Source organism: Puntigrus tetrazona, chromosome 25 (genome assembly GCF_018831695.1).
Source record: "Puntigrus tetrazona isolate hp1 chromosome 25, ASM1883169v1, whole genome shotgun sequence".
NCBI lineage: Eukaryota > Metazoa > Chordata > Actinopteri > Cypriniformes > Cyprinidae > Puntigrus > Puntigrus tetrazona.
In genome coordinates, this window is record NC_056723.1 from 14,405,203 (window position 1) to 14,424,534 (window position 19,332).

Here is a 19,332-nt window from a genome sequence, read left to right on the forward strand (position 1 = left end):
TATATATATATATATATATATATATATATATGCTTAATTTCAGTTATTTAAAATTTGGTTTATTTTAGTATATTAACTAAAGAAAAATGATAAATCTTGCTTTGGCAACTAGCTAAAAGAAAATAAGCTAAACTGAGCAAAACCAATTAAAGAACAAAAGAGAAAAAATACATTTTTAATGTTAAAAAAGACTTTTTTTTTCTTTTGAAAACCGTGCGGTCTTGTTCACTAAATAAATAAAATATCATAGAAAAATATACATTTAATAAATACGAGCAGTATTGGAATGATTTCTGAAGAATCACGCGACACTGAGTAGAGTAACGACGCAAAAAAAAAATCAACTTTGATCACAGAAATAGACTTAATTTTACAAAATACATTTAAATTGAAAACGGTTATTTGAAACCGCAACAATATTTCAAAATATCGCAACGTGCATGTTCAAAGAAACACTCTGTTAACATTAGTACATGGCCAAAAATCCACAACGTTACCGTTTGGCCTCGTTGAAGAAAACATCGCAAATTCTTTAACGCAGTTCATTGCTGAAGCTCCCTGATCACAGCGGCCAATCAGAAGCCTTCTCAGAGCGAACAAACCCCTTATCCGACTCTCATCAGCGCCGCCGCCGCGTGAACTCCGGACGACCCGCCTTGCACTTCACCAACAATCAAGACAATCCAGCTCACACTAATCATATGCTCCTCAGGTCTAAACAGTCTGTGTTTACATTATCATTTATTCCACATTTCACATAAATAATGCATGCGCCGCTTCGCCTGAACTTGAAGTTTAATGCGACTACAACAGATATTACAATTTCCAGCCCTTGTTTTCGCGTAATTACTTCGGTATGAGGTAAAAGTCGATTCGAACAGCCACCAATTTATCTCCGCATGGGTTTGAGAGATGAGGGGGTGGATTGTCAGGGTTATTTTGGACAGCGGCCTTCGTTTCAGAGCTGTGTGTGTGTGTGTGTGTGTGTGTGTGTGTGTGTGTGTGTGTGATTCGGTGCGCTGTCTAACTCTTGGCTTTGACATTCTCATTGTCGTCCTCCTGTCACCGAGATGAATATGGGCTATCCCAGCACCTGTCTCTCCTCTCATGCCTGCGCCTCCAGACCAGCATTGCAAATGTCACCTTTTTAAATGCAAATGTTGCATTCTCTGTTTCCGTCCTGGCACCTCGGTCTGGACGCCGCATACCGCTGGGAATGAGATTCTCTGGAGTGTCCGCACCTCTGATTTCATATCCAGGACGTCCACACAAGCGCACATGGCCAAACTCACAGCAGCCCGCGTTGAGGGATTATAAGAAAGAGGATTAGATCGAAAAAAGATGATGTTATGCGTTGGATAAGGATTTCAGTTTGGGTTTAACAAAACACTTCAGCCAAACATGAAACTGGAATTACTCGTTTTATTTCGGTCTGTTCATCACAGAGCTATCAATATAGGATAAGAAGACTTGAAATATGTATGAAATATGTTCACATCCCTGTGCTGTTGTAGTAACATTTATATATTTTGATTTAGATTTTTTTTTAGATTTTGACTTTTACTAATAAGTTGCATTTTGTTAGCTTTTGTTTATTGTTATTATTACTATTATCTTTAATTGTCTTAAATGTTTTATTTTATTTGGTTATTTTATAACCTATATATTAGTATGCCAATATAGTGTTTATTAATATTTAGAATACAATTTTTAATTCTTAATATGTTCATAAAATGTTCTGTTTTTAGTAAATTTTGTCATTCTGTTCTTATTCTTATCCTTTTGGTTTTAGTCATTTTAGCACTTCAGCTTTTTCAAATTAAATTAAATAAAAAATTTACTTTCTTAAATGGAATTCAATTAAATTAATCCATTTTAATTAGTTAGAATCCATTTTAACAATAATAACAGTTCCTACCCACTTTCATTGTTTGAAAAAGAGCAGCTCGGGCATTCTAATAAACTTCTCTTTATATAATTCATGGAAGAAAAAGTGTTTAGCTCTTTCGTCACCAAACACAGACGTTTCCATGGTTTCACTGTTATATGCTATAATGCATCCCAGTCTATAAAGTGTTGATCAAAAACATCTCGCATCTCGTAAAGCATGTTCATATGAAAAATAATGCAACCAACAGCAACTGAGTTAAATGTCAATCCAGAAAGTGTTAAAGGCCTATGCAAGCTTTAAGGAAAGCCATCTACTGCATCTACTTTTTGCTTTGGTGATATATAACTGAATATGATCTAGATGTACTATTTGCTAAAAATGCAATGGTCAAAATGTACCTACATTACAGCATTGATTTAAAAAAAAACATGAAGTTAGAATAAACACTGGTAGGGAAAGAGTATATAATAATTCATAATAATAACAACAACAAAAACACCCATTTAAAAACATATTATATCTAATTATGTGCTGTTGTAATGTATCGTTTTCCCAATAAATGTACTGTTAGCTTAGCGACATGCTATCTATTGTGAGCGTCCTTGCTCATGTGTTTCCCTTGAGGAGTGCTATTCGCTGCCAATGTTAAGCGTTTCAAATCACTCACATCTTTTTTTTTTTTTTTTTAGCACACCTCAGAAGGTAGCTGACTGTGTAAACACTATATAGCGAGTCTTTGGAACAAAGCGCGTGTTTGATAGCGGCTGTGTTACTGATGGTCTCTGTGATTGAACATGAGTGTATAGCGTACGTGTGTGAATGCGAGTGGGATGTGGCGCCTTGTCGAGGCCTGAGGGAATATTTAACATTTGTAACTCCCGAGATTATAGAGTTTACATTGACTCATAGCTACACATACACACACACACGGTAGTCTGCAGAAAGCAGATAAGTCCCTGTGTGTGTGTGTGTGTGTGTGTGTGTGTGTGTGTGTGTGTGTGTGAGAGTGACTACACATATATAAATATATGTATGCTTTCCTGCATGTGAGCGCTTCAGTGCGTCTCTAAAAACTAGAGGTTTAATCTAGATTTCAGGCAAGTTTCAAAGTCAGCCAAGTAAATAGATTAGCATTAGCGTATCAGGGGTTTAGAGGGATAAGAAATGCAAACACACAAATATAAACACACACACTGGAGTGTATTTGATATGGGAGTTTGAGGTAGCGCTCTTTTCTTTTTTTTTTTTGAATTGAATACTAGTGCACTGCACAGTACGCACTGTATACTAAATACGTTTGCACTGCGGTATCTAAATATGCTATACTAAATATACTAGTGCTTTCGCAGGTAATGCTGCATTGTGAACATAATCTGTATGTGTGTGTGTATGTTGAGCACAGCAAGTGGCTAGTCTGAACGTCAGTGCTCTGATGATTGTGCTTCCTGTGAGCTCTGGGCCTGATTAAAGCTCATTATCCACGGTATCTCGCTCTCTCGCTCTCCTCTACTGACACAGCATCAAAGAGACAACCAACAGAACGATAGAGGGAGAGAGGGAAACAGGGAATAGATGGATACAGATAAAGAGAGCAAGAGGAACGGAAGGAGAAATGCAGTTATATAGAGTGTGGGATAATGTATGTGAGTCTAAGCACTATTTTTGATTTTCTGTGTCACTGGCGTTAAAGTGCTGTAGAAATGGTTGTCATACAGGACACTGAATAGCTGCCATTGTATTTTAGAAATTACAGTCATCATATTTTGGGGTCCTTGGCTTCAAAAACCATCAGTGTAGCTTGTGTGATTGTAGCTCCAGTAGTGACACCAGAGTACACAGCAACAAACAGAACAGAGAGTTCCAAGCAATTTAATCGCTGTCGGTGCAAATTCACCTTTGTCGACTCCTGGTTATAATTCAAGTGATTGAATCAAAATGGGATGCGGCTCTTGTTCTTTTGCGGTTTGCAACGCAGAACTTTCAGCCCACTGAACTCCATTATGATGTAGAACTGTAGACCTCTCAGCTACCGATGTGGCATGTTGAATACTTGATTCGCTCCTCCAGCAGTCATACACTCTGTTCTGAAATGAATTATCCCGGCAGAAAAAAGCTGAGACAGTTTTTCCCGTTGGGTTTGCAGATCTGTGCTGTGCACTCGTGAATCAAATAGCTATAGATTCCAGCATTGCTTCTGCCCTAGTAGACGCTCTGAACGGGGTATTAGATGCCCTTTGCGAGGCATAAATCATTCCACAATCTGCACCGTCTCCCTTTGGCTTCTTCTGGTATTGATTTGATGCGTCCAGTGACTAGTGCTCAATATCCCCTCTGATCTCAGTACTGAGCTACCAATTCAAGTGGCTTCTTGCAAAGGCTGTTGGCTTATTTTATTGTTTTGGCCAGGATGCCTTTAATGAAATATTGGTAGACTTCTGTTTTCATTTATGTTACTTTAGGCTAAGAGATTACACAACTTACCAATTGAGAAACCTTTGATAGATATGGATGGGTAAAATCATTTTGAGGGTGTGGAAAATGCCGGATGATGCAATGCCACAAACTGGATTTCCAAAAACACAAGTGGACTTGTCACTATTCCCATTGCCTACATCAGTGGTTCTCAATTCCAGTTCTTGTGATTCACTTCAGGTGTTTGTTCTATTCTACTGTAAGTGCCCTGTGAAGTGGACGTAACAGAATATTCCGCTATTATTCCAGTTCAGAAGGAGACATGAATTTAAATTGGAGTTATTGACATATTGTCACACTTTAGAATTCTTCCGAAGTTTCCTCTGTGTGAAGACCCTGCAGGCAGTGAATGAATGTTCAGAAGTTAGGTGAACTTCAGTGGAGTAGGGAGAAATTAACACTGTGTAGGCAGCATGTTGATAGGAACACAGTTTCTGCATGGTACTCTCTTCTAAAAAGCTGGTTATCTGAAATAGGTGTGCTATATAACAGAGTCATGTATGCAGAGCTGTGGTACACGATGACTGAAATCGACTGTCCTTTGTCATTGGCTCGAAAACCATGTTCATGGAGAAAGCACAATTTGCTCAGTCTCCCAAATCAAACACACCTGATTCAGGTCATATCCCTATTGGTAGAATCTCCAAATCTGCAAATGGGTGTGTCAAACGGCGGAGACTTGCAGGAAATGTGGTTGGGAGCCACTGGTTATGTCAAGGCAGGCCAATCCTGATTCTGAAGCTTAAGTCCTGATCAAACAAAAATGGACCTATGCAAGATTTTCAGGAGTACTAGAGAATTACAGTCAAGAGTTGGAGCAAAGTTGGAACTGAACCCTGCAGATAGGAACAGGACTGGGCATGTCTGGTCTATGCTGACATCGAAAGCCTAACTTTTTGAAAAACTTGTTGAAATTTATTCTACCCATTTCTGGGAGATACACTAATTGCATTCTTCAGCAGACTACTTGGAAACAAAGCCGTTGTGATGCCAAACCCTCTCATGGAAGGCATTAACCATTTCTCCACTGTCATGCCGAATGGTTCTCTTTGAAGTACTGTTCCATTCCATTCCGTGCCGATCCGTGCCAGCCAGTATAGTTACAGTTTCGTTTTTCCACAGCAGGGGGGCGATAACGGATTCAGTTCAAATGAAAATGTTGTCATTCATCACTAACGCCCATATCATACCAAATATGCAAAAGCTTTGTTGGTCCGTGGAACACAGTTTAAGATATTTTGGATGAAAACCGAGAGGCCTGTGACTGTAAATACAAAAATAATGACTTTATTCAACAGTTCGACACCATACACTCTTCTGTGTCAGTGAATGCACAGGGATTCACTGTTTACGGTGGAATAACCCTTTAAGGTCCAGGTCCTCAAGACCTGAAGACTTTTTCAGATGGGATTTTAGTTCCAAGCGTGCTCCACCAAATCTGAAGGTGATCAAGTGATCCTAAACACTGTGATTGGCTGATTTGGGGTGTATTTGATTAGGGTTAGAGCTACACTCTCCATCTAGGAACAGTGATGGCTACACCTGGTGTAAACCGTGAAAATGAAGTATTCAGAGATTACCCTGATGCTTAGACAGTTAGGCTGATTTTAAAATAAAAATGCATGCACAAAATTTTTAAAATGTCGGAGCAGTATATGTGAGGTGAGTGATATGAACTTCAAGAGAGAGAAACAGGGAAATGGGATGGAGAGGTCTGTCGAGACTGGAGTAATTGCCCCCTGAAGCAAATAATTGAGGCAGTTGTAGGGTGAGGGGTGGGAGTGGGTAAACCATGACCTTGCGCCCTATAACTCCTGCAATCTTACAGATAGATGGAGAAAGAGAAGCCAAAGTCAGCCTACATTGCCAAAAAGAATGAATTGAGATAAGAATATCTGTGTAGGGAACAATGGCTGTTTCACATGATCCGTGTCAATGTTCCCCAGTGTGCTGAACTACATCCAAGTGTCAAGCTACATTGGTAGCCCCTGTCCAGTGTTGTGTGAAGGTCAAGCCCTGGAATGCAACATATAGGTCAAACAATTTTAACTTTGACTCAGACTTTAAAGTGTAGGCAACGATGTTCTGTGTATACTCTTAAGACTATACTCTTCATCCTAAACATTTACATGGATAAATTGTAAAATGACACATTACTTAACAAATGCGTATATATCGCACAAAAATGATTGATTGATTGACATATGTCATGGTTCACAAGTGCAGATTTGGAATTGCTGTTGCATTTGGTCCAGATCTTGTCGCTTTACTCTTGTACAGTGCTGCGCTTCAAAAAGGCTGCTCTGAGAATGTACATAAATACATTATTCACATAAATAAATAAAGGCATATAAATTAATGTTGTAAATCAATAAAAAATGTTAGCACAGTTATCTGTGAATAATCACAGTTGATTGCATCTAAAAGAAAAATGTAATAAAATAACAATAATAATAATCATAAATGTTTCACATAGCTTATTGTAGAGTAATGAAAAGAAACTATATTTAAATAATGCTTATTTGGCTGTACTGGTACATTTATTTATTATATACTAAAATATTTATTGAATGTTTATTATTATTATTATTATTATTATTATTTAGTAATTGTAGACATCAATTTAGACCTGGAGGGTGGGAGAGATTGACAAGGGTTGCATAATAATGGTGAATATCATAATTACAGGTATTGAGGAGAAACTAGTAGTATGGCCTCAGGAAATGGAAAAAAGTTATATTCATTGTTTTTTTTTATTTTATTTTCCACACATTAAACAGTCCCTGTTTATTTAAATGTAAATTATAGTTCTAAAGTAAGTGGAAAAATACACATCCGTGGATATAAAGTATTGATGCTGTATTGTAATAAAACAAAAAAGCAAACAAAAAAATTCAGCTCAGCACAACCAGAGGCATAAATAAAATAAAATAAATGCACAAAGTGCGTATATTTTTTGGGTATGTAGATTTTTATGCTTTTGAATGTGCAGGATTATGTGAGTCTGAGCCATTAATTCCTCATGTGGCAGACAGATGAGACGAATGGAAAACGTTCCTTGGGAGAGCGAGAAAATGCAAAAAGCATCAAAACGAAGTTGGAAAAATAAGTAATTGAGAAGCAGAAAGCTTACAGCTTGATGGAGGGAACGCGAAAAAGGAGAAGTTTTCCCAAACAGCTCAGATGAAAGAGTGGGAGCGATAGATGAATCACGGCTGGCTCTAATCAGGTTATCCTGACACTGGGATGACAGTGCAAGCTCACCCCCCCCACCCTCCGCCTTCATTTCGTTCCACACCACCAAATGATTATAGATGCTCCCTTCATTTCTCCCAGAGCCACAGAAGTGTCTTCCTGCTGAGGATTCCCTGCCTGCCTCCCTCCCTCCCCGCTGCGTTTCCTCCTCATAAAGACCTTAAGCACCCTCAAGTGTTCCACGACTTTTTTACGGATCTTATTTGTACGTTCATCTTGTCTGCCTCCACCCCCACCTTCCTTCAGCTATTTTTTGTTTTTTATGAAATGTGAAAAATTACACTTTCATGTCCAAATTTTTAGCTTTGCACACAGCTGTAAAATAGCATGTGTATGTGTGTGTGTGTGTGTGTGTGTATATATCTCTAAACTTTATTATTTCATTTTATAGCATCTCATTACCATGTCATTACCATATCATTACCATGTCATTTCAGTTACATGGGTATGTTAAATAATTGTATTAGTTGTTCCTAGTTGTACTTTGGGGGTATTTTAATATCTTTCCTATTACAGATTTTTTTCTGAAGTCCCATGATGTGACCTAATCAATGGAAGGTCATCTGAAATTCCACTCTAATTTTGTTCCCCATTCTCTGTAGATTTTGCTCTGTCCTTGACATGAATTCTAGCGAGTATAGATCGCTCCTTGCTGCACTAAATTGGGAATGGATTTTTGTTCCAAAAGGTTTTGCACCGCTTGAAATGTCAGAGACCAATGCAGGTTCTGAACATTTGAAATTGCTGAATTACTGTGGGTATTTTTGAAGTTCAGATTACTTTGCAGCTGGTCACTCCAGCACAGTAAAATGGCACTGCCATAAACTTTCACTTTCTCTGTCTATCTTCTTTTTGGTCTTCCCTCTTTTTCAAAATGAAACCTGTGTCGCTGTGTTCTTTCACGTCAAAGGATTAGAAAGTCCACAACACTTACTACTTAGAATGATGCAGCTAGAGCTTTAAGTATTTTTTTTTACTGAATGATCAGTGTTTTTATCTGTTATAAAACCTTTAGAGTTTGCCAGGTCTCTGTATATTCTGCGACTACTCCAAACATTTGGAGACATGGTTTTCTGCATTTATTCTTTAATATATTTTTGCATATGTGGCCAGAGACAATTCATATAGTGTAGTCATGCTTGTCAAGAACTAGGACGTGCTTATATTGGTTACAGTAGTCACTGCTGCTTATGTCGAAATCGCCAGCTCTCATTTAAAATGAATGACTTTCCATCCCTTTGATGCTTCACTGTCAGTGTGAACAAGGTAAAATTCTTTAGGCGTATTTCTCCAAAAGATGATTCAGCCTCGGTCATTACTGTTTACAGCTTGAAATATTCTTAATAATGATATCTAAGCTATGATGGATAAATGGTATTCCCATTTGACATGTCTCTTGCTTTGTATTTGCAGAGGTATCTAGAGAGTATATAGAGGAATCTATATAATAGTGGTCTCTGCTGCAGGACAGAAGACAAGAACGAAGATTTAAAACCCTGCCACCCACAACCAAGGTTATCTTTGTCCACGCTGGATTAAATTTCATGCCGTTCCTTCTTTATCATGGCCTCATTTATGGCAAATGGTCCGTCTGGACCATCTTGGCGTTTGGCAGCTTGTGCTAATAAGCATGTTGAAGTGTTTTGCTTAACATCATTCCGACTGACCACCCTCAGGTTGGTGGTGGGTGTGAAATGTGGATTCTGCTGGTAAGAGCTAATGAGTGGTGACTGCTCCCTGCAGATTGAAAGCCCTAATTGCTCAATCATGCTCAAGTTCCAGTGCTTCTGGAATCCTGATATTCCATAAGGGCTCGTGGCCAAAGCTGTCCTCCATTTTAAATGTGTCAATAGGCTCTAGTGCTAAGCTCTTTCCAGACAGAAAAAACAATTGGCAGTCAAGTTGAGCCAGAAGGAAGCATGTAACAACACCAGTACAGATCACAGAAGCTTTATTGACCAAGTATTTGATCTGGAAATGCCAGAAGCACTCAAACCTAGACTGAATTTGATCTTTTCCTCAAGCTTTTGAACAAAAAAATAGGAGACTTTTCAATTGGAGTTTCTTTGTAAAAAATGAAATAACCTGTGAGTTAGGTCTGGCCATAAAGGTCTGGTCAACTTATATTGATTGGTTCAGTATCTAGAAATCTTAACCTCATCCCTATAGAAAGGAATGTGAACTTCATCCACTTCATTCAGAGGACCATTTATTCTTGTACAAGAAGTGTTGTTTTCTTTCTTTTTGGATCGCTGCTCATTCTTGATATTGCAGAGAAGCTGTAAACCCAGAGGGCAGAAGTATTGCAATTATTTTCTTATAGGAGGTAATTTGATATGAAATTACATGTTGCCGTTGCCTGTTGGGGTCTGTTCAAAACCTTTTGACCCCTACTATCATTCATTTCTTCCTTATATTCAATACCGTGATATTTGAAATCACAAAAATATGGCGGTGCTGACCTCAAGCTAAATTTAGCCAAGGGCAATAGATCTGTTGTGGTCCACCCCATTCAGCTTTACCCACGTAGAGGATTCCCTGGATTTGACCTGCGGTGCCTCTGTTTAACCGTGATAAAAAGTCTCAGAATGATAAATCATTCCCATTATTTTCCATGCGCTCCCGGGAAAGGGGGCCGTGTGGAATGAAACCTCACATGACCTTTCTCTCCAGCACTACACATCATAAACCATTAAACTCCATTATGGACAAGGTCATAAAAGGATATGTCCTTTAGCACCGACTAGTGCCTCGGTTCAGTCATAACTCAGCTGCCATCAGTGCTTAGATTGACAGCATGACGGAGTTGTCATTGCATGTCCGTTCGGTGATTGGGAGAGGGGCTTTTTCTGAAAGAGGCTGTTTTAGCTTTGAGCTTGACTGAAGGAATCAAGACCGTCCTCTGAGGGGTAAGACGGGGTATCCTGCAGGAATTGGGTTGGTCGTAGCGGAAGGAGGATCAAAATATCTCCCGATGTGAATGAGAGATCTCTCTTCTTGCTGTAGTTACACCAAGCTGATCCGGGCATGGTTTTTTCGGATCGATTGTCGTTTCTAAGGTATTGATAACGCACTCTTGTTAGGATCTTGGGATTTACAGTAAAGGCGATGAGCACTGCTGAGATTAACTTGGAACCTGCCTATGTGGATGCAAGTGTTTATTAGGGTACTGTTTTCCGTGTCAAATTAAGTCAATGTGAGTGCAATTTATCCTTGGTAAAAAGAAGGCAGAAATCAAATACAGCTTGCTGTTATTGACTAGCGATAGCCCTGTTAACCCTACAAACAACACCTTAAAGTGCTTGCTCTGGTAGAGATAACATCACATACACGATGGACCTTGTTTTGACAGCAGAACTGCTGTTTTGATTTGTTATATAATTAAGGACTTTATTTAAGCCTCAAAGAGAACCTGGATACAAGATCTCCTTGTTTCTTGCATTGTACTTTAGACTCTCACAGTAAATGTTCTTGTCTCAGCTGATTTTTGAACTGAACTTCCTATCATTTCCCGCTACATTAGTTTTCCTTGGCGCAGTGCGATTTAAATCAAAAGGAAAAAGATGAGTAGGCAGCATTCTGCTGTCTTGCACCGGAATCTGTAGATTATCCTGACAAGGAGGTGAATCGGGATCCCTCAGTACTCATGAAACATGCCAACAAATGTCACACAGCCTTGCTGAGCAGAGATTTAAACAGTAGAAGCATAACAGCCTTCCGGCTGCTGGCTGTACAAATAAAGGGCGACACACAGCACACAGAAGCAAATCAGATGCGGGGGGCCTCGTGTGTATTTGCATGACCTTGAGACAAACTGTTTGGGCAGGTAGCACTTCATCTTGCTTTGTGTTTGTCCCATTGGTAGGGTTTTATGGATTCAGGACGTTATCCTTCATTATCTGATCTTCAGGAAAAAGGACTCTAAGTAAACTTTGCAGAAAGACAAATGCACTCAAATGTTTAGAGACACCTTTCTTTTTGCTACTCGGTTCACCAGAGATCCATTTGATTGACAGCTATAGTATTATTAAGAGACGCCGTTCTTCTATTAATTGCTTTAAATAATAAACCTTCACACATAAGATGAGAAACTGAGTGAATGTACTGCTTACATTGAAGTGCACTGTGTATAAAGTTATTGTCATTCAAAAGAAAGAGTTGACTCTGAATCATTGAAATAGTCATTTTTAAAACAAATCCCAAGCTGTTTCAAGTTGACATCAATATGAAACATAATCTTATTGCCTTTCTACTTGTTGGTCTTTTGGCATTGATCAGAATAAAAATGTGAATTCTTTCTTTGCGTCTAGATGGCGCTTTCAGTGTGGTAAAAATAGCTTTTTCCCTGGTAATGCTGTACACAAAACAGCACTGCTCTCAAGCGCTGATTTCTAAGGCATTACAGGCATGATGAGATGAAAATTAAACCAATCGGACTAATTACCGCAGATTAGCATCACGCAAAGGAGAATGAATTGTTGAGTGAATCATTTAGGAGTTGTTAAGCGAATAAGCATGCATGTCAACCTGTCGTCGGGGACTCCCAAAACCAAAAGGAGCACTTAAAAAAAATTAACAGAACCAAATGATTGTCCTGCAGATGGATGATGTTTATTTTGATTGTAGGTGGTTTATGCATATTGGGCTACAATTGTCAATACCACCATGCAATAACTGCAAATGATTTTATTCCGTAAATCTGCAAATCTTGATTGTCCTCCATTTACTACTGGTGCCATGATTTAAATATTACACTATCGACATTAGATGAAGAGTTAAGGTTAATGTGGTTCAGATGACTCATCAAACAGCTCTTGTCTCTTGTAACACAAGGCTTTTAGCTCAGAGGTACAATACACCAGTCCCCCTCCCTTCCCCGCACTACTCTTCCAGTTATCTTTGTCTTTGTCACTGCTGTGCAATGCTAACAGCTGTTTTCACACCGCTTTGGCTTCTGCTCACTGCAAAGAACATTCACACTCAGCACATGTTGTGTTAATGAGGAACAGAGATGCGGTTAAGGCCCAGGGCACCAACATGGCTCGCACCATCAGCACCACGACTGGGGAATAGATGCGCTTTGGCTTAACTTAGCCCGAATGTTTCCCCTTTGTGCTTCTACAGGACTACACGACTTTCCTTAATCTGAAGAATCAGTCAGAGGAATGAGCTCAGATCAAATGACCAAACGCAACTTTGATTCACGGCTGTCAGTATGTCACTCCCTTTCAGATCTCAGGGTACGTAAAGGGCTCTTGGTCTTGAAAGTGAATGATAGAGCTCTGGGATTCCGTCATGAAGGGAACGAGTGAGGAGAGGAAAAAGAGGAAAAAATGGCAGCACAGCATCATGGTACAATGGGTCCTACAGGGCTCAGTTGGTGAACGTAGTTGCTGATTGTTTCATCATGTATCACTTCACTTTTTGCTTTTAGTTGCAGCGAGACTATATATTCCTCCATTGCGAAGCTAGCAACATTTTATTTGACATGACGGCATGTCCATCTTGAATAAAACAGTTCAATCTTGGATGAAATAGTTTCTTATGTTCTGTAAGGTCTTGATCAAACTTCTGTGCTACTCTGACATTGATTTTCTCAGTTTTCTTTATCAAGTCTCATTGCTTTAAATAAACAAACAATTATCTTTATTTTCCCATGTCAAAACTTTACAGTTATCAAAGCATGCAATGTGAGCATTATCAAACCTAACACAGGTTAACAGCGCTGCTTTAACAGAAAATAAACTCACTACTAATCCAACAACTGACTAGATAATTAATAAAGTTGAGTAAATGTTGCGTTGCCAATATTAGTTTGAATCGCTAATGCTAATGTTTGCATCATTCATACATATGCAAAGTGCTTGAGCTATACCTGTTTGAGGTCGACTGGGTCAGCAAAGTAAATGTAGAGAAATACTGAACTGGCTTGAGATTTCAGCTGTTCTTAGTTGTTTGTGGTGCTAGTTGTTGTTTTTATCTTTAATATTTTAGCGGCAGTTTCACAGGCGATGAATGAAGAGATAGAACTCAGGGTTTCAGCATGTTGACAGTTAGCTGTAAATTTTTTAGCAGAATACATTTAGAAACTTGAACCAAGAAAACTATATTTTAAAAATGTATAGTTTTACACGTCCCTCCCTGTTGAACCAGCCTGAGCTGATTTGTTGGTCTCAATTGGTTTAAGCTAGTCTTCTTCCCATACCAAACTGGTCTTTAGCTGGACTTGAAAGTGTCTAAAGCCTCTTTAAAACCAGCCAGCACTCCAACCTGACCAAAAATAAGACAACAGCTAAGCGTGACAGAACACAACAATATTAGTCCACAAAACAACCTCATTAATTTGAAAGGGAGCTTTTGTAAAACACAGAAGTTGCTCCCAACCACTAGGGGAAGCAAATTACCATAATTTCTATTTACCGCTTTACAAGAAACTCTTTATATCTTGAGGACCCAGCTATTTTTGTTATGCAATTAAAACATTTTGAATTAACTTGATACAATTAATTTACCTTGCTAGCTAAGTAATTACCCTAATTAACTAAAGTTGCAGCAAAGCTGAAGCATTAGAAACAGTATCTATGGGAATGCCTTTGAGCAAGAAAAATTATCCATCACTGAAACTGATTATTATTGCATGAGTACTGGCTTAATTGTACAGTGCAAACAAGTTAAAACAACAAAGTTAGCGTCCAATTTTAAGGTCACATGTCAACTGAAACACACAGGTTTCTCTCAGTGTAACATTTAATTTGTCACTGTTTGTCCCTTCTGTGGTTTTTTGTATAAGCAAGGCATCTTTTGTGTTTTGTACAGCAGCAGCATTTCACTGCATTAAAGTGAATAGGATACCTTACTTTAATGCAATGCTTAAGACATACTTTCCTCTTATTGTTCTGATATCTTTGTGGAAAGCACACTGACATACAGCGCTGTTGCGCTACGGCCGTCCCAAGTTCGAATCCAAACTCCAGGACCTTTCCTGATCATCCTCCCTTTCGCTTTTCCACATCACTTCCTGTCAGTTCTGTTCTCTCCTGTCATAGTACAGGTAAAAATGCCAGAAACAAATCTGAATTAGCATAAGTACCAATCACTTTTTGCTAATAAATTGTAAAAAACTCGTTACTGTTAAAGTTGTCACTGTTTATTTACTTTGCTAATGCTAATGTTAGCTGTTCAGCATCAGCTCATTTTCTGAATGTCAGGAGCTGTTGATAATATACCAATTACAATTACAATAAAACATATTCAGTTGCAGAATTATTGCCATGTATGCCTGTGCTAGACTACAGCCAAGATAGCAGTTTACAAACCACTCTAGCTGTTTCGCTAATGAAGCCTCCTGTGTGAAAATTTCAACCAACTGGCTCTAAAGCACACTTGGGCTGAAACAGCTGTTGGTTTAGCACTCCGCCATGGTTAATTTATCTAAACCATCCCATTTCCAGATCCCCTTTCCATGGGATGTTTTATTACCCTTTTTCCACGCGCCATCTGTACCTTAAAATTACACTATAATTGTGCATAATGAATTATATTGAATCCCTTAAAGAACTTCTGTGTGTTTTAGCCTTAAATTGTATCACTGCAAAGCCAAAGTATTCTCCAACTCGACTTGTTTCCACAAAAAAATAGATAAAAAAGAAAACTAGCATGAAAAAAACCTACAGTAGTATTCAGTCATTAGCTCCCTTAGCTCGAGTGGAGATGACCTCCATGACTGCTCTTGACAGACCAGTAACGATCAGCGAATTTGCGCGAATGATTCCTGCACATTTTGAGGTACCAACTCAATAATGAGTGTGAGAGAATCTACAAGACGAATTATTTCCCAGTCAAATAACCAATTTGGATTAGCGTCAGTCTCGCGCACTTACTCGACCTTGACTTTGTGCGGCGGACTGCCGAAAGAAACTTTTCAGGGTCGTTTCAGAAAATGAGGTTCACGTTGGTCTTTATTACAGCACGGCACTTACATTATCGCTAATTATCGGACTTTCGAAACCCAGTGACCCGCAAGAGCTCGCGAACCCACCGACATACAGAGGTGTTCTCTCTCGAATCTAATGATCTGCATTCGTTTTAACGATTTGGCTCGGTTGATTGCCTTCATTTCAACTCACTCCCACAAATCAAGAACCTGCAACCCGAACCCTGAATCTCCGCCGGCCCACGTTGACTCAAAGTGGCGTGGAGTCGAGGCCAGACCTGGTGTAATAACTCACTAATGAAGTTATATGGAAATTGGATGGCTGCATGCACACAGATGTGTAGAGTTAATTAACGCTCGGCTATTCATAGAAGTAGGTGCACAGGTGCCGGCAAACTGACATTTTGAAGGAATGGGTCAATATGGTAAGATAGAGCAATGAGTTGGCGAGCGTAGGGTGGACATGATGTTAATGGACAGAGGAGAGAGTCAGGCTCATTTGCAGCAACATTTTAATCACAAGGAATAAATTCACGCTTACTGCTGCCGCGGAGCTTCCAAGTTTCACAGATTTAGAAGAGCTATTTTCAGGTTTTGTCATAGATACCGAGGGTTTAAAATCGATATTTGCAATCTAAATGGTACCATTTTCAGCTTCAAATTTTTTATATATTCACAGTTGTAATTAGTACTAATCAGTTTTTAGTTTAGACATTAAAATTTTCAGACAGATTTAGGAGATCTGGGTCAAATACGTTACCATTTTTCTCTCTCTTTCTCGAAATTCCTACATATTGAATACACCTTTTTTATGATGAATGTTTTTATTATAATTTCTTTAAAAACAGTTTAAAAGCTTAAGGTGAACTGTTCTTATAAAACAATGAAGAAAAAGTCTTGATAACAATACCTGCATTAAATTTATTACGGTTTTAGAATAAAATGAAATGGAATTAACTTCTTTGATGCTTATTATCATTTGAAATTGCCATGAATAAAGTCATCTGGAGCAACCAAAGTGCATTGTAGTAAATTACATATATATAATACACACACTCTTATATTATGTACACAAAAACATTTATTTTGGATGTAATTATCAGCAAATTTGACAGCACTAATATATGTTCAAAATGATGTACACCCATTTTTTTACAACGTATGTAATTTGCTCAAAAAATGTTTCTGTAATTGATACAATTTCATGAATACTTTAAAGTTGGCATGTGCCTGTTACGCTGCTGCCATTGCGATGAATGCTACTATAAAGCTTACGGATATCTTACGGATAGCTATTGTAGACATCCTGACTTTTGCTTTTATTGAGTAGCCTTCAGCAGTAGAGATTTCTCATCCCATGGCTTTCCTCAAGCCCCTGAGCGCAGTTTCTAGTCAGCAGAGATCCTGTGGCACATCCTTGTGTTGAATGACATTCCACTCAGCCAAATTCCCTGCTTGGCTTTTCGGACTGGCTTCGGATCAGCCATTCAGTGAGGTTTGGTCTGGTGCCACGTTTGTCAAGATGGCTTTGTCCGGGATTTCCGAGGCTGTTCCAGCGCACTCTTCAGCCATTGGCCAGATTGTTTATTCCCAGAATAGTCATATCACATCTGCATGCCTGATTAAAACAGCAAGTGAAGGACTTTGACTCAATGCTGAGCAAATTATGTCAGTTGATGAAGTCAAATAAATCCAGATATTTATGAGAATGTCGGTCATAGACTGTTAGAACAGATTGGATTAACAGGATCTTTATTTTTTTGCTGCATATAGCATAAGTCATACTTTATGGTCCAGGGGTTGGGTTTGAACTAACAGATTTATTCTTGTCCCAGAATATTTTCATACGTTAAAATGCATGAACATAACAGAAGAATGACATTTTCAAACTCTAATTAGAATGTAAAATGTATTTTATTTTTTATTTTTTTTACTACTACAATTTTTTTGTTTTCTCCTACAAATAAATACACTAAACAAACTATAAAAAAAAATTATGCTGGTAACAATTGACCAAAAAACTATGAAAATCGGCCACACCGCAAACATAAACGTCCGCATTATTGAAATACAATTTTTCTCACCCTGATAGTGATTATCCATTTATCATATATATGCTCTTACAACTAGTTTGTTTGAACTTTACAAATATAAAAACCAAACACAAATTTAAGTTGCTTATAACAAGCAGCCAAAAAACAAGTGCACCAAAATACCAATTAATTTAATTTCATTTTAGACTACTAACAGTAAGTAACGTGGCAACTACATGTGAACTAGCAGTATTAGTAGTGGGTCCAGAAACTTTGCAAGTATGTGTCAAGTTATTCTACTAACCCTAACAGTCTACACTGAGAGTTGGTAGACATAGTTGCAAATTAACGAGAATTAGCTGACATTTAATTACAAAGTTACTTATAGTTAGTAGAATGCCTAAAGACTATCAAAAGTTAAGTAAAGTCAAGTTCATGGAAAAAATCTTTTATTTTTGTTTTTATTTTTTGAATGACTTTGAGTCATTGCGTCACGCATGATAAATGTACACGATGCTAATTTTCTGTAAGTCATTGGCTGCGATTTCAAAGGTCAGCGGCAAACAGGGTCAAAGTCAAGCTGCTGATTTTCAACTGAAGCTGAAGGCTGACTCCACAGAGTTGAAAGCACTAGGGACGGTCGACTGGAGTCACATGAGCCGCCTGTGCTGGAGTGTAGCGGGTCTGGATGAGCGTAAGTAATTCAGGAGGTTTCGAGAGGCCAGATCAAAGCGCTGCTGTGAAACGTTAGGGTCAGGTGGGTTTGGGAAATATCGTCTACGTCCCCTTCCTCCTCTCTGATCTGCAGTGGCAGGTGTGCATGCTAGGAATATTCCAGAAGACAGTGATGTAAATCAAACACGATTGTCTTGCTTACAACTGGCACAATCTTAGGTTCGGTCTGTGACTTATGAGCTCCGTTCTTAGCGATTTTAGGATCTCCTGTCAGGTCAGAGAGATCTTTCACGTAGACTCGCATTATAAGTCGTCTTAAGCTTGATTCAATGGGAAAATATGTTTATCTTGCGCATGTGGGAATCGGTTTGCATGTGTAGCCTATTCGGTAGACTGACAAGGATGCTTATGTATCAAAGTAGCACTATGGACCGTTTCTGAAGAATTCTGCAAAGGTTTACTTTACTTGACGTGGACATCTGAACTTGAGGATTTTATAGCTGATCTGTCATCATTTTTCATTTTCCGTTTCTGAAACCCTTTTTAGCTCAGCTGTCTGATGGAGGAGAAGCTGCAACCTGGCAGCTCTCAGATCCCAAATACTGCAGCGTGAGTTCAAACATTAAAGGTCACTGTGTCCAAATCACAGGAATGCTGGGTTAAATGATAAACAAATTTTTGGTAAGCGCGTCGATAATTAACCCGGCTGGCTTCTTGGTTCCTAATCACGTCATTATCCAACCAGAGCAAGAGACAAACACGCTTACTTTTACCGTTACTGTGATTAATTATACGTAAGCGCGAACTCGTGAAATTATTTTCGTAAAACACAGCGAACTGTGTAGTTCAATTCTCACACAAATTTCTTTACTGAGTTGTTTTTTTTTAGCGAATCAGAATTTCTTGTTCGTGACTCTGAGGAGTCGTGTTTATTTTTGTGAAGCAGTAACATAAAACACAACCAGTACAGTTCGATTTACAAACTGCCTACTGTAACGAGCCAGTTCTTTTCAGTGATTTACAGCTCGACCAATGCATCCAGTTCCTAAGTGAATGATTATTTTATTGAATCA

At 38.6% G+C, this 19,332-nt stretch overlaps 1 protein-coding gene across 3 annotated transcripts in view; it reads left to right on the forward strand.

The window, feature by feature from the left end:
• brsk2a (BR serine/threonine kinase 2a) overlaps window positions 1-19,332 on the forward strand; it is a 159,643-nt gene that overhangs the window by 84,540 nt on the left and 55,771 nt on the right. Inside the window, exon 1 of one of the 3 annotated variants that reach the window (XM_043228639.1) lies at window positions 18,181-18,278. The exons of the other annotated variants lie outside the window; for them this stretch is intronic. Within the exon in view, the coding sequence (XP_043084574.1) occupies window positions 18,273-18,278 (6 nt within the window). The 5' untranslated portion in view covers window positions 18,181-18,272. Of the gene's footprint in view, window positions 1-18,180; window positions 18,279-19,332 lie in introns of those variants that run through there. 3 annotated transcript variants of the gene reach the window in all.